The 16,620-nt window shown below is 34.8% G+C and overlaps 1 protein-coding gene across 14 annotated transcripts in view; it reads left to right on the top strand.

The window, feature by feature from the left end:
- The window catches only part of ASPP (Ankyrin-repeat, SH3-domain, and Proline-rich-region containing Protein), a 602,088-nt gene that overhangs the window by 573,069 nt on the left and 12,399 nt on the right, over positions 1-16,620 (top strand). For 11 of the 14 annotated variants that reach the window (XM_074125835.1, XM_074125839.1, XM_074125834.1 and 8 more), the window contains 7 exons: positions 5,332-5,507; positions 9,920-10,131; positions 11,402-11,592; positions 11,689-12,030; positions 12,427-12,742; positions 14,148-14,280; positions 14,640-14,744. In XM_074125835.1, coding sequence (XP_073981936.1) covers positions 5,332-5,507; positions 9,920-10,131; positions 11,402-11,592; positions 11,689-12,030; positions 12,427-12,742; positions 14,148-14,280; positions 14,640-14,744 — 1,475 coding nt within the window. Of the gene's footprint in view, positions 1-5,331; positions 5,508-9,919; positions 10,132-11,401; positions 11,593-11,684; positions 12,031-12,426; positions 12,743-14,147; positions 14,281-14,639; positions 14,745-16,620 lie in introns of all 14 variants that reach the window. The other 3 variants (XM_074125841.1, XM_074125840.1, XM_074125838.1) reach the window with 2 other exon arrangements.

The raw sequence follows: 16,620 nt of genomic DNA, 5'->3' as shown, positions 1-16,620 counted from the left end.
AACCAATGAGACTTGAGCAACCGAGATCGAGACATTATATATATCTCGTCGAGATTTATTCGAGAAATCTCAGTCTCGTCTTGGTTTTTCAAATATTAATTTTTAGCTAAAAAAAATTATAAAATTGTGTTCTTTATTAATAAATAATCATTACAGGTATTGAATTAATTATTAAAAGATACGATTTTATTATATATGTTCAATATTACTACATCTATTTGACTTCGAATTTCATAATTTTTACTTAAATTCACTAAATTTCACTATTCAAATCATTCATTCATCCAATTTCATAAATTTCACTATTAATAATCTAATACTTTGAACTTAGATATTATTTGATTTATATTTTAGAATTAATGAATTTGAAAAAAAAAGACTAACTATGCATCTAAAAAATATTGCCACAAATTTTCGTTTTTAAGTTACCCCTTGCCCAAGCATTGATACATAAAAGAGTTTTTACTGAGTCAGAAGTTACGAGAAGATCTTCTATTGGTCATTATCATCGCAAGCACTGAAGTTGCACAGATACTAAAAATATCTTTCGCCATTCTAGACAAATTTCTGAAGGAATTCTCAAGTGTTTTCCACCAATCTAAAATTTAATACTTAAACAAAAAAAAAAAAAAAAAAAAAAACGAGATATCTCGACGAGACCGAGACGAGACTCTTGTCATACGAGACCGAGGCGAGATCTGTATAAAGTCTCGCCTCGTCTCGGTCTCGCGCAGCACTAAAAAAAAACCTCAATGAATTTAGCCCATTTTGGGTGCCACAATATTTCGGCGCCCAATTATCGTTCTACTCGTTATTTTACACAAAAAAAAAAGCGGAAATATCACGCACTTCCGGTGAAAAGACCATTTCTTAATTTTCTTCACTGTAGCTAACGACTGAAAGCGCCCAGGATGCTTGGACACAAAAATACTGGCCACCATGCTTGAACCTGTAATCAGTTCCTAAAAAAATAAAAAAATCTATTAGCTTGTGTAATACCTAAATAATTTGGTTCGTAATTGCCAAAGACTTCTGTCATTAGTTGGAAGAACTAATGGCGATGGTAGGAGGTTCTTCTAGTGTACCATTTTTTTTTTTTATGAGCTTACCTCTAATGGATTCAGCTGGATTTGGTTAGTGATTTCCAACTTTCACTTCAGCTGGAAGCTTCTTTAAAATTCTTTCTCTTTGCTGCATCTCTTGCGCATTGCTTTACGAAGAAGGTACTTAGGAATTTTGTTGAACATTAGGTTCTATCAGGAAGAGGAGGAGGAAACAGCACTGCACGTGTTGTGTCAGTGTGAGGAGGCTTGTCTGGCAAAGGATATTACTTCTCGGGGTTTGCGAGCTTTACCCAAGAGTCGCTCTCCAGAATTAAGAGTCTGATTACACGGACGGACGGGTCTGGAAGGCGAGCTTTAGAGCCACAGTAAATCCAAAGGGGTCGCAGTTGCGTAGGCCTTGAGGCCGCTCTAATTGAATCTAATATAATCTAGGCTAATAGGCAATAATACCAGATATAATATTATAATACCAAAAAAGGGGTGATACTAAGTTTATAATTTTTACAATTTGCTTTGCATTGAAGTTTTAAAAGCTTCCAGGGGACCTCCAAACTTGTATCTTGGACACTCATGAATTTTATCTTGCTGCATTTCTTTTATTGCAAAGAATTATTGTGTGCGTGTGACAGAGAGAGAGATATGAAGATAGGCAAAGAATTATTAGCTTTTAGTAGGTTCTGTCAGGAAGAGGAAGAAACGGCACTTCACGTGTTGTTTCAGTGTGAGGGGCTTGTATGGCTAAGGATGTTACTTCTCGGGGAGGAAAAACCAAGGCCTGTGAGCTTTATCCAAGGAGCCGCTCTCCAGAATTAAGAATCTGATTAAACGGACGGGTCTAGAGGGCGAGCTTTAGATTGAGGGGAGCCACAATAGGGTCGCAGTGGCGTAGGTCTTGAGGCCGCATGTGATTTTTGCCAAAAACCTATCCGTTCTTATATCAGTTCTTAACCTGAGTTTCGAACTCCGATTTTATGTGATCCTAGATAGTTCCTGAAAAGGGTAGAATGTAAAAACAAGGTGACTTCACTGATACTAATCCGGGTGTTGGACGTTAAGCCATGCCTGAAAAAAAAAATTAGTGGGCGATTATTTTACTATAACCACTAGTTCGTTTGTCAAAGGTGGTGCCAAATAATGTTTACTATTCTCCATAATCGTTTAATTTAATTAAAATTAATTAATAAATTTGAATTCCAGCATCAGTGAAAGTCATAACTTAGACAATCTAATACCTGGAGCCATTTTATCGCTTGGTAATCTAAGTACTACTTCGTTTTCGGGTTATAATCGATGCTCTTGCCGCCTCCAAAATGTATAAACTTTACAGTCGTGAATTTTTTGGTGGAATATTTGTTACATTATTACAGGTTCAATTACCAATATAATATTATTAATTTGTTTAAATTAAAAACCAACAAAAAATTCATTTAAAGTTTGTGATGTGAACAAAACATAAACAAAATTTAGAGTAATATAACCTAAAAAATTATAGCCAAAGGCTATTTCAAAGATTGTTTGCAATTTAATGATTAACATCTTAGCAATACTAAAATATTTACACCTAAGACGACGCATAAAGTTAGTTGAGCCGTTCAAAATAATACAACATAAACTTGGCTCCCTCTAATACGTACATCTTGTAAACACTCGAGTTGACTAAGGAAGTTCTGTGCTGTTAGCTGTCCAGGTATTCAGTATAGTTGAATTATTAGGAAGTTAATGGCATAGTTTGCTATAGGCTGTAAATATATATATGTATCCCCTTAACATTTATACATATTTATTGAGAGATTTAGTAGCGTTCAGATTATGATTTAGTAATGCGCTCATTAAGTATTGAGGCATTGAATAGGCAGGCGGCTCGCATTAGGCATCGAAAGGCATTAAATTATACTTAAGGCTCAAATACGGGAAGTAATGCGAACATTCATGATGAATTTCCATTGGCAGTTCATGTTTTGCGGCTCCCTGATTGATGGAAATCCTCAAAGCTGGTTTAGGAGTGCTTAATCCGTGAGCTAATTCAAGTTTTTGGGTCCTCGCTAATCATTTCCTGAGGCATCAGAGTTTAATTTTCACTATTCATTTCCCATTTTTCCCGCATAGTTTCTGTACACTAAACCCAGGCAAAGTTGCGTTGCCTTATAAGACTAATGCTGTACTCTTCACCAAACGCAAACCCTCTTTTATCGGCAGATGAGACAAAACCGTTCTCTGATCCCCATGGTCTGTCCAGTCAGGTACCTAGGGCTAAACTTTGGACAACAAAACTCACTTTCACTAAACACGTTCTGGATAAAGTAAACGCAGGCAAACTGGACTACGCGACTACTATTTCCTCTACATTCACGTGACTCCAAAATGACTGAGCCCAACGAACTCCTCTTCTATCTACAGAGTGGTCATCATGCACGATGTTACGCCTGCTCCGCCTGGAGCATGGACTTGTAGTAGGCAACATCAAGAAACTCCAGGACAACACTGAACAAATTCCACAGACTTATGGCAGACTCTCCTCGATGCACTAGTCATTGATTCACTCCACGGAGACTGCATCCATTACCCCAGTAAACTCCTATATCCAAAACTATCTGCTGAAACTCCTTTCCATCCTAGACTGCCATCCTAATCCACTCTACTGCGACATAGCCCTCTACAGATCCTTCTATACCCTACAGACACAAAAGACTTCCACCATATCCTTCTCTAACTTTCTACACTAGCTGCACGTTATTCCTTCCTTTTTCCCTGCATTCTTATCCTCGTACATCTTAACCGTTCTTGTTAACCTCACTTGTTTTGAAGGTTACAATATTTTGTACACGTATTTTGTATTTTTCATGTATCTATTTTTTGTACTTATTTATATTATAATGAAGATCTATTCTATTCTATTGACAAAAATCGTGGAATATAACAAAGACTCAATGCTGTACTAAAGATATAAACATAAAAGACTGAAATATATTTTGCTACAAAGTAAAATTTTAAATTTGAAATATGTTTAATATTACATTAACTCAAAATTATTAATAATGTATTTGTTATTATCACTTCATCAAGCGCTCACTTTTAATATTATATAAGCGCGGACTAAATGGTATTGTGTCCATATTTCCATTAACCATATTCTGCATTTTCATTTACAGAACACGAAAAACAAACAAACTTCAAATTAAACTCCGGAAATGGGTGTATATATTTTGATTGGATAAAGTTTTGTATGGTGAATATTTTCACAAAGGATTAGAGAATGTGTATGTAGCATTAACAGCAGTACCCACAAAGCTACACACCAAACACTTGTACGGGTACACACAAAGGCAATTTTGGGAGTAAATTGTGTAAAGAGTGTGGAGCGTGAGCAAAAACCTTTTTGCTCTCCTCCCCGAACATGTACAGGATGCTCGGTGAGATGTTGTTCTACAAACATGAAGCAAAATATCCTGTTTCACTGTAGCCGTTCAGAGTGGATAACTAACTTGAGTTTTTGGTGTAGTCGGCAAGGTCTGGATCGGATCTGGTTTTCTAGTCTCTACAACTTAATTCTCGATCACCATTATCCCTATGCAATCTCTAATCATAACAAAAACACGGCCTTTTTTCCCCCAACTGTTGCAAAGCACAGAGTTCAGATTGTCTTGATGTCGCCAATTGCCGTTCAGTTTTGAGGCTACCATTAATAATTCAGACGGAGATTCTAGGCCTAAAGCTGAAGGTCACCTAGATAGCCGTGGAACGATGGGTTTCCCTAAATTTTTGTGCAGGACTGAACTGTCTTCTCTACGACTCTAGTTCAACATCCGTACTGATGGCTCCCATCTCCGTTTTGTGGATTTCGACTTATCCATCAATCCGAAAAATACTGTCTTCTGCTTTCGTGTGTTAAGAGTTGTTTTTTTAAAAACAGTCTATAGTGACATAATCTAGACCGGCGCAAGCATAAATCTTTTTAGTTCACTTCTGCGCATGCTTCAACAATAGCCAGCCGTCAGCTAAAATATTCTTCCGACTCAAGAAGCTCTTCTCACATCTCTGATACTCTACCTTCTGGTTCTAGAGCTCCAAAAATAGAGCTAAAACGATGAAAGAGCTAAATGGATGTCTTGTCCACCAATTTCTTTTCCATTTTATACGTCAATAATGCGAGAGAATACATTTTTAAGTCATAAATATCCAATCAAATGACAAATAACTCTGCCATGATCATAGCAATAAATGAATCCAGGATGTCTAAGAGTAATTAATATTTTTGTTTTCCTTACAGCGTCAGATCTTGACTCAATCCGCGCCCTCTTCAACGAAAAAGAGAAAGAGCTTACAATGGCCGTGGCCAAAGTGGAGGAATTGACGCGCCAGCTGGAGGAAGTGAGAAGAGGTAGACAGCCAACTTCTTCGCCGCCAGCTTCCCAGGAACTGGAACGATTACGAAGGGAACTCATGGTAAGTAAAATAGTTCTTCAGTTTTGAAAGTGGTACTATTGCAATCGTATCAAATGTTCAAGATATAGTTTCTGCCGGAAATACCTACTCTTGATCACGAAAATTGTTCTAAAGATTTTCGTTTTGAACTATATTACTTTCCCCCTAAAATCATGCCTATCACTTTTATTTTAAACTTTTCCACGTGGAAATTGTTGTTGGCAGGCTTTATCAGGGAACTGCTTTTGTTTAACCTTTCTTCTAATGTTCTTCTTCAGATCTATTTACTATTTTACTACCCATATAATATTAAATACACCTGGGGCGATTGTTGGTCTAGTGGTCAAGAGCGTGGCTTTGTAAGTGGGAGATCTCCAGTTCGAATCCCGCTTATGGCTACTTTATATTTGTTAGAAACAAATTGTTTATAGTACAAAGTATGAGCTTCCGCCCTCGTTCACGACACTTGGACGTTTAGCCCCGTCTGAAGAAATAGGCGATTACTAATAATAATAATTACATTTAAAGCATTACTATGATTCCAAACTTGAGGAAAATCTCTGTTTAGCCAAATTGTGTGATTTTACTAAGTATATGTTTGAGTTTTCTATTTTTTTCTTTTTTAATTTTTTAATTGACGTTGATTAAAAATCTTTATACGATTCACCAGCGAATTGTCTGTTCTTTAACTTTAAAAAGTAGATTATTTTAAAAGATTTTGTGAGTTTTGAACAATGAATGTTAAGCACCACAATATGATCTTCTGGACTGATTGAGGGCTCTGCAGGATTTATTCCTTTGAGGAAATCATCTTTTAGCCTCATCTCATTGCTATTCATTGAGATTCTAAACATTTCAAGTAAAAATTTGTCACTTATAATTGTAGTAATTGGATTATTAGAAAGAGATGTGGGTTCCATTCCAGGCTATTTTAGTCTAAGAATCGGGTAACAATATTCTTTTGTAAAAAGCGTTTTTACTCACAATTACCTTCGTTTGTTTAAAAGTTAAGGTCCGCGATAGAACACATTGATTCACAGAGCTCATTGGTGGATTGCACGCTTAAGGCTACGTTACATCTTTGGAACTCAACTCTATTGGACTATAGTATAGTAGTTGTAGAGTTCTAAGAAGAACTGTTAAGCTTAAACTTTCTTTGCAAAATTAAGTTCTATTCATCGCTTAGGTGGCTATTTCAAGACGCATAGAAATACTTGTTAACCAGGCCAGAGACCTAGCCGTCGTACTAGGAGTTACTATCCACCACAAACAGGTGCTAGAGGGTCCCTTTTGGGGGTGTGGTAATTCACAACCGTACAGGTAGTTGAATTTATAATCAAACCGGAGATTATGTGTATAAATTTATGTTTAGTCAAACTTTATACACAAAATTATTTGTATATACATATCTAACAACGTTTTGTTTCCAACAGTGTGACAAACTACTAGTTAATGTTAGTGTACATTTTAGAAGGCCGTGTATTCTATTAGGCCAGCTGATTATTTGGGTACTTTGAGCGGGAAAAGTAAATATTATATACGAGACAAGTCACATGCGGGCTATTTTGAATGATGCGACTACAGTAAATATGTTTGCCTCGTACATCACCTTTTTTTTTCTCCAGTCTCTTGGCATCTTTTTGCCTTTAATGATGTGCATTATTGTAATTAACGTGCTTTTGTATCTAATTATGTTCCTAATTGTCAAGCACATTTTTACCATCAATTTTGTTTTTAATTAAAGGAAGAAATGCGATGCAAAATTTACGAAATTTAATGTTTTACCGGAAACATATGTTTTGCCAAATTTTTTTATTTTTAGCGAATTTTATAGGAGGGATAAATAAAATGAATTAAAATTCGTGTAAGCTTATTTTACTCTGTTCCTGAAGCGAGAAGATTAAAAACCCTAAAAATGAATGAATGAGAAATAATAATTTTTCCATCAGAAGATGGGACAAAAAAATAAAGGGAATTGATAAAAGAAATAAATATCTCCAGAAGCAAGGGGCTTTTTCAACTTTTGTGGCTACCTCTAACTCCCTTATTTATATTCCTTTATAGCGGGTCCTTCCGAACGATCATGAATATGTATAAATATGAAGATTAACTGATTTAATTCAATCGTTCTAGAGGCTAATATTAAAACAAAAAAAATTTTTTTGTTGAATCGTGAATAAAAGTTGAAATAGGTAGCACGAAGATTACAATTGGGCAATTGGATGTTGAAAGATGGTGCCTTCAATTTAAAGAAATATATATACAGTCGAACCTCTCTATAACGGGCGGGGGAAAGCAAAGTGGCCGCTATTTGGAGGTGGCCGTTAGAAGGAGGTAGGCAAGTTTCATAATGAAAAAATATGGGTTTTTTTTTTCCAAACATCTATTTAAAAATTGTTTATTATTAATAGATTTAAATACGTACATAATTGCATAATTATTTAGCTATATGATATGCATCAAGTTTTTTCTTAATTATCCAAAAAAATGATCAAAAAACTACATATTATTGACTTAATTAATAATTTTTATAATAATAATCACATTTATTCATAACAATAATAATTTATAGCAAAATTATCATCGTACTATCATCTATTATTAGAAAAATAGAACAAACCTTTCGGCAAGTTGACGATGGCTCGATTTGGTTTTTACAAAATCTTCCAACACATTTATTTAACTAGAGTTAACTTCTAGAGTTAACCACTTTCGTTTGAGAGACATATCGGAAAAAATTAATATTGTTCGTCCAAAGTAATATTGAAAAATGATTAAAATGGTAAAAAATGTATGGGCTTGTATAGGAAACTTTAGAAAAAACCAGAAACTTGAGAGGGGATAATTATTTTGATCACCGCGTCAAACGAACTTTTAATAATAAGGTGGTCGTTGTTGGGACGTGAAACATATAATCTGTTCCCCAAAATCAATGCCCGCGTTCGCTATGTACGAGGGTCGTTTGAAAAGTCCGTGCAAAAATCCGTCCACAACATGTCTACCATAACACTTCCTTCAAATCCACAGCGCAGACTAAAGCGATGGTGGCCACGCGACCATCTTCACACAGAACACCGACCTCCTAGGATGGTTGCTGCGTAAGCTTCCCAACGTGGCGAACTAACGGCTTCCATCCCTGGTTGGTCGTCGTTCACTGCACTCACGCCCTTGGCGTGTATGTAGGTATATGCATATACTAGAGTGAACGTTAGATGGAGGTTCTTTTATATAGATAGTGTATAGGGGTAAAACGGAGAAATCTAAAAACTGTCCGTAAATGGAGGTGGTCGCTAGTGAGAGTGTCCTTTATGTGATGGTCGACTGTATTTTAAAATAAGTACAAAAAAGTAAACGAAGTGTAAAGAAAAACTTTGAAAAACGTAAACTAGAGATCCATTGTGTAAAGCGGGAAAATCATTTATGTCTGAGAAACTTTGATTGAGCCTTAAAACCCAATACAATACGTGAGCTTCCGCTGTAGATTTTGAAGACCCTAAAACGGGTATATGCACACGAATGCAATTGAAGGCACATGGAATTCTATAAAAAAAAAAGATACCTGCCACGAAAGACCGCCACTGGCCAGTTTGATTTCCGTTTAAACGTAATATAGGTGGCCTAGGAGTGATTCTTCCGGTGGCGATCTTATGAGAGCATTCCTAGTGGAAATAAAGTGTACAATGCTTAATTATAGGGATTGCCTTGTTTAAAGTAAGCTATTTTTGGTTTATAATTGTAATGAATCGTGTATCTCAACTAAAATTTTGCGTTACAACTGGTTTACTGGAGTTTAAGGGGGATTTGGGGAGCGAAGACCCCCTCATTTGAAATAAAGTTATCGATATTGAAGTGATTTTGTTTAACTTTTATGATACAATCCACCATATTTAAGTATAAATTTAAAATAATACCAATAATAAATATTTTATATATTTATGTTTAAATATGGCGACTTAAATTGTAACAACTAATCAAAATAACTTCAACATTAGGCCACATAGAAAACTAACTACATAAACTGCAGCCCAAACAGTTGAATTGATAATTTTACAAGCAAAATTATATCTGCTTTAATATCATTATTACTTTTTAAATATCGTAATTGTCTTGATCGAGGTTATGATTTATTAAATACTGTATTCATTTTGTCTCTGTATATTTTTAATGTAGTATTATACAGAAGATTACTTGCTACTACTTGTAATTGGGTATTATTACTGATGTCAAGTGAATAAGAAATATATTGGGGGTGAATCGTAGACCAGACGAAAAGTTCTTATTAGCGAATATTTTAAAATTCTCTTTAGTTTCTTGTGGATAGTCAACATGTGGAACTCATGGTTACTTTTGACTTCAACAAAGTAAAACCATTAAATGTGGAACTTCATTATCATTAATGGTGCTTTCTTTGCTTTGTTTTTTTTTGTTTATAGTATCGCAACAAGTTAAACGAGCAACAATCGGCCAGATTGAGTGAACAACGAGAAGTATTATGCCAAAGACAAATCGAAATGGCAAGCATAGATAAAAGGATCGCCGAATTACAAGAGAGATTGCACAGGAAAAGAGTTTTAAATCAACAATTAGCCAATCAAATTACTGCAGCCAGCAACAAAGCTAATAGCGGTTCGCAGCATAATAGCAGGTAAATTGTAAAGAATAGAATTAGTTTCATGTTTTGTTTTTTGGCCTCTTTAGGAGAACCCAGAAAAGTAGAATACTTAGGAGGACCGCTTTTAACCATTTTTAACAAATTTATCACAGATTGTCGTGCCCATAGATGGATAGTACTGAGTTCATAAAAATCTACGAAGTGGAAAAAATCCATTCGGTAATTTCTTCATTTACGATGAATCCATTTTCCAGAAACAGGCTGCCTAGTGCTCATTCCTAAAATGACAAGAATTAGGACTACCCTATTTTTTTGTTTATAGGTACGCTAGTAACAGCAAAATCGTCTGTCTTTCTTAGAGGATGATATGCTCCTCAAGCAAATATTGTATATAAAAATTGTTGGTGTAAATCTTAGCCATTCAGATGTACCATGAGCAATCACTCATTAGACAACATTCAATTAATTTTAGATGGATCCGTTCATGAAATTTAATTTGCTTTCGCCTGTGATGAAATGAAATAATGATTTAAGAAAACGAAAGCAATTAAAGAGAAAAAGGTTGTTCTCATTTTCTTTTAATTTTTTTTTTTCTCTTGATAAAAATCTCTTTTAAGCCAAAATAAATTGACATCTTTTTATTTTATTTTATTTTAAACGCTCTTAATGGCTTTTCCCGCTCATATAAAGTAGTAGAAATTAAAACGCAGCAAGATGGAGGCTCCCCCATAATTGGGAGATTCAATTTCGCCTCAACTGAGCCCCGTTTGTAGGACAGCAAATTAAGACTAATGTACTGGAGAACTGGTTTTACACTGCCTTTTCTTTGCTTTCTCATTTTATCCTTCTCCATTAGTTTTATTTTCCCTCCGCTTCAACCTAAAGAATTGCCCTTCATTCTTCTTTCAAGGATAACCAGTTAATCCTTAAAAACAAATGATACCATTGTAATTGAAACTTAGCAATCCGAATCTGTGTGATGTGTCATCCGGAGATGTCTCTAAATAGTCTCGAATCTCTCTCTCCTTCTTCTTTTTCTCCTGTAATGGTGGATATCTTTAAAGAAATTACCATTTTAAAAATGGAGTATTAGCTTTGCTAACTTACGAGATCTACTCTGTGAATACTTACATAATAATGAAACTTAGTCTTAAGTAGCTACGGTTATACACAGTACAAAACTTATAAGTTAGAATTTGAGCTGATTCCTTCCATAATTTAGCTTATTTAATTTTAATTCCAACTCAGTTTCATTTAATAAGTTTTTTTTTAAAAAATGAACTTCACTAATGTTTTTTTTCAGAAGCGGTTTACCAGGTATGGGATTAAACCAGCAATCATTGTACCATTTAGGAGCCAACACCAACAGTGGCAAACTGCGGACGATGGCTAGTGGTAACATCGCCGCTGTGGAACCTTACCATCATGTACCCACAGCTACATCCTACCAGCAAACGAGTATTGATCAAGATTTCATTAAACAATCAGATGTAGGTCTAGTTTTGTGTTTTGTTTTTTTGTTGGTAACCCAAAAATATTGGTGAAAACAGGGTTCAACTAATTCGTTACCCCGCTGAATTTTATAGGTAGTGAAGTCAGATAATGCCCTACGTGGTTATTCCACCGATGTAAATCAAGAGGATGTGGTAGTACCACGGAAAAGTGGTTTAACAGCGCCAGCGGTACATCATTACGTTCAAGAGACAACCAAGAAAGAGCCAGTCATACCGGGCAGTGGTAATCAACATTTGGACGATGGACCATTTGTACCCAATAAATCTGATCCTAAATACCAGACGTTACCTTATAATACAAAGTTCCAAGGACAGAATAATAATAACAATAACAGTAATAATAATAATAATAATAATAATAATAATGTAGCACCTTCAATCAAAGGAAGTAATAAACAGCAGAGATCTTCGGCTGAGGGTAAGATTTCTTTATTTATTTTTTTTTTTTTATTGCTAAAATAGTTTTTTGAAGAATGTTCATTATGTAGACATTGCGGGTCTCCCTGTTCCTGTATTGGAACAGTGCAGGCTGAGCTAACTAAGTTGATGTGCACACTTAAGGGTCGGAAATCTAAGGTGCCTTAATTGAAAGTCTAGGAACTTTCGTGGAACCAATTTTAGATCAAAAGACGAAAATTCTTTGGCTATATTCATAGTTAAAGGCGGTGTATGGTCCAAAGAAATGCCTAAGGCGAGGGAGTCTACGCTTGAACATACCCATTTGATCGGTTGGCCACATACAAAAATGTTCCGCCCAAACGGATCCTGATTCCTTGTATAATTTATATGACAAAATAAATTTTTCTATTTACAGGTAATGAAAATACAAGTGAAAACATAGAACATTCCAAAATAATTAACAATAGCTACAATCACCTTCTAAGTAACAACAATCTGAACATAAGGAACGACGGACATAGTCAACAACAACAACAACAACAACAACAACAACAACAACAGCAACAGATGAGCGTGGTCCATAGTATACCAATACCATCCGGAGCCAGTAAAGGTCTTGCAACTGGTGCTGTTTCCGGGCAGGTTGGATCCGTTGTACATAAAATCTCTTCATCGACCTCGCCTACATCTTCTACTAGTTCATATTCTTCTATGTCGCATCTTGGTCAAAGGTTGGTAAATTTTAGTTTATATTGGAGTAATACGGTAATTGGGAGTAAGATCTACGAGTTAGTAAAACCCTGATTAATGTCTTTCTATAATAGTTTGCAAATACAGATCGAAAAATAATTCAGATTTTGTTTACAAGCTTTAAACAATTATTTTTAAGGTATGCAGGGTGATCCATTTAAAACGCACCAATCGCTAATAACTTTTTAGGGAAGCGGAAATCCAAAAGAAAAAACCCACGAAGTAAACTATATGTTTTTTTTTGTCTAGTTTTCAAATTTTCCACCCCCGACACTGTATCTTCATTTTTGGCGGAGTTACGGAGTCTTGCATACGGAAAAAAAAGCAAAGTAAAGAAATCGCCTATTTCTTCAGGCGGAGCTTAACGTCCAACTACCAAATTAGGTGTCGTGGACGGAGGCGACTAGCAAACGTACTTTACTATTTCTCATTTAACCATTAAATAAAATCCAAGGCCAAGACCGAGAATCGAACCCAGTACCACAATGCATATTAGCTTAGCAGGTCTCGCCTCTAATCCGCTCGGCTACCGTGGCGCCTCTTTAAAATGATGTATTTGATGATTAAACAAGTTTATTCTGATTCTTCCACAGCCATTACATTACTCTACATTCTTTAAAATCTTCAATTATTATTATTTTTTTGTTCTTTGCGTCACAAATAATATTTTTTGCAGTTAGAGGACCTCCCAAAACTGGTGTATTTCTGGTGGAAAATTAATATTGAAAACAGTTCACGAATAAGATAAAATTGTAACTTTGATCTCAAATATCTCAACAAATATTGGGGATATCTAAAGGGGGTTAACGGCCTTTTTCACAATTTTTTATGTAGTTTTCATAATCATTGTCAAAACCAGTGGTACTATGAAACTCTGATCAGGTTTTTGGCCGTAACTCCTCCAAAAAATGAAGATACAGCATCGGGGGTGGAAAATTTGGAAGCTAGACAAAAAAAAAACATTTAGTTTACTTCGTGGGTTTTTTTTTTTTTTTTGGAATTCCGCTTTCCCAAAAAGTTATTAGCGTGCGTTTTAAATGGATCACCGTAAATATACCTTGCGCTTTAAGTGAAAGTTGAGGACTTCTTTCTCAAAGTTTCACCAAAAAAAGGACGTAGTGAGAAAGAGGCGGCTGATTACCCAGCCCTTGTTTCCTTGTAAATCCTCTTTGGAATTGAACAGCAAGTAAATCTCTTTGTGGGCACCTTCAAGTGAGGATCCCTTATCCGTTTCCTCTTTCTCCATATCATGATCGAAACTTGGCATAGCTGTGCCACACTAAAGCAAAACACCTACGTCCATTATCACAAACTAAAGCTACAGGAATTAGAGCTGTTCATATATTTAAAGCTTAAAGCATAAAAAAAACAACATTAATTTTGCAGACTTTACGGAAACAACTTGTTAAACTCAGCTTTAATGGTTCGTGGACAACCGGTTGGCGGTGCATCTTCAACCACTTCTTCCACCTCTTCATTAGCCACCAGCAGTAGCACTAGTTCTGCTAATGGACACCAGGTTATTCTCTAACTTTTTAATTTATTTTAACATATCGTGTTTACTTTTTTTTTTAGAGTGATTTAGTTGTCTAACCTAGGAATGTAGTTATTTTCTTATCTTAAGCTAACCCCAAAGTAATCTTAAGATCTAACAGGAGTGTTGTTGACTAGTGAATTACTCGATTGCTCTCTCCTTCGGGAATAAATTTTTTAAAATAAATTAAAATTTAAGTAGATAAGTAGAAAAACGAAGAATCTAACGTTTCTCTTGTCAGTTTTATTCTCTCCCTTCTTTTTTGGCCGTATTCGTATGAAGTAGTTACTTGAATTGCTTTATTTTGCTAAAAGAAGAAAATGCTTGCGAACTGTATGTCCCAGGTACTTCTACCAAGCACCACGACATCTAGTGGACTGTCGATCTCACAGTCAAATGTTACGTCACGCTTAACCCTACCCCCGACACCGCTTATTTCTGATATTCAGGTAATTTTTTTTAGTTTGTTCGTATTTTTATATCAAATTAATCTTTTCCATTTTATACTAACAATGTTTTGTCTAAGTTAAAACTAATTTGATGTGTGTTTTTTTAAGCCATAGAAGTAGGTTTAACCAGAGGGTTTTTGTGATGTTGAGAAGTACATGACCAAGAATTATTTAGTTTGTGGCCTTGCGAATGAATTTAACTCTTAATTCTAATAATTCTAATATAGAATGGACTAATACTTATTTCACCATTATTGTTTTTAATTTTAATTATTTATTTTGAAGAAAATAGTTGAGATCGTATTGTTGAAACATATATTTTTGGAAATGAAACAAAAATTAGAAGCAAAAAACATACATTAGAAAGAAGCAAATATCTTAAAATTTTGAATTCTGCTATATTGGATGAATATCACGGTTCGCCTAGAACGATTTTAATTGAAAATGTTCACCAACATGAAAAATTTTTCTTTCTCCTCATTATTTGGGTCAAAACTAACCAAAATCCACTGAAAACCAAATCGGGTTTACGTTGCGGATTTTTTTTTAATTTTTCAGGTCAAAAAACGGGAAAAACGGCTTTTTTTTGCATTGTTAAGCCTAATAAATGGAAAAACAATACAGTTTTTTTTTTGCAAAACCAATGCATGCATTTTGAAGCTGAGGGAATTTCTGACAGAAAAATTATTTGGGCTATTTTGATCCAAAAAGTTTCATTAAATGAATTTGAATTGGAAAAATTTCACTTTTTCCAGTGTATAAATATTGTATTTTGCAGGAATTTTTGAAAAGTCCCATTCCCTTCCACAAAAAAAAAAAATAACGATGATTTATTTGTGTTAAGTAAGCTTTGAAATGCGAGAAACACCTTGTTTTTGCCTTAATTTGCTCAAAAATGTCTTTTTTATTGATTTTGAATGTCGAAATTTCATTTTTATCATTTATAAAATACATCAATCTGTCGGAAATTTCCACAGCTTCAAAATGCATGCATTGGTTTTGCAAAAAACTATATTGTTTTTCCTTATTAAGCTTAACAATGCAAAAAAAAAGCCGTTTTTCCCGTTTTTTGACCTGAAAAATTTAAAAAAAAAATCCGCAACGTAAACCGTTTTGGTTTTCAGTGGATTTTGGTTAGTTTTGACCCAAATAATAAGGAGAAAGAAAACTTTTTCATGTTGGTGAACTTTTCAATTAAAATCGTTCTAGGCGAACCGTGATATCTTAAAAAAAAAGAAAAAAAAGTTGTCTAATTGGAAAACAATAGGATGAAAAATTAATGTCAGTTTCAGTCATTATAAACTTTATTATGCCGCGAGCTTTCGACCTAGGGACTAGGTCCATCTTCAGGGCTAATTTACAATGTAATATCTGTTCATAGACAAGACAGAAGACACACCAACCCATTAATGATGTAAAATATTACATTGTAAATTAGCCCTGAAGATGACCCTAGTCCCTAGTCCAGAAAGCTCGGCATAATACAGTTTATAATGACTGAAACTGGCATTAATTTTTCATCCTATTGAAACTATGATCCAGTCACCAAAAATAATGAACAATTAATAATTGGAAAACGTTTCGACAAGGATTTGTGTCTTCATCAGTGGCACTGATACGGACGCGGTGTTGTACAATTTGGTGATAGCCTGTTTTGTTTGTGTGTGCTAGCATATTTACTCGATATATGGAGCCGTTCAACTGCAACAACTCGATTAACTCCATAAAACAAAACAAACAATTTAGAGAAATGCGATGAAATAAGCACAATTTTTTTGTTAGTTCTTTGAACAAATTTAGACATATTCCAAAATTAACTACTTTAAAATTTTAAACTTTACTGTAAAGACTTTGGTTTTACTTGCTATTTGTTTTT

Source organism: Rhodnius prolixus, unplaced genomic scaffold (assembly GCF_049639745.1).
Source record: "Rhodnius prolixus isolate KJV_2025 unplaced genomic scaffold, Rpr scaffold_3, whole genome shotgun sequence".
Lineage (NCBI taxonomy): Eukaryota > Metazoa > Arthropoda > Insecta > Hemiptera > Reduviidae > Rhodnius > Rhodnius prolixus.
This window is presented reverse-complemented; position numbering and strand designations above follow the sequence as displayed.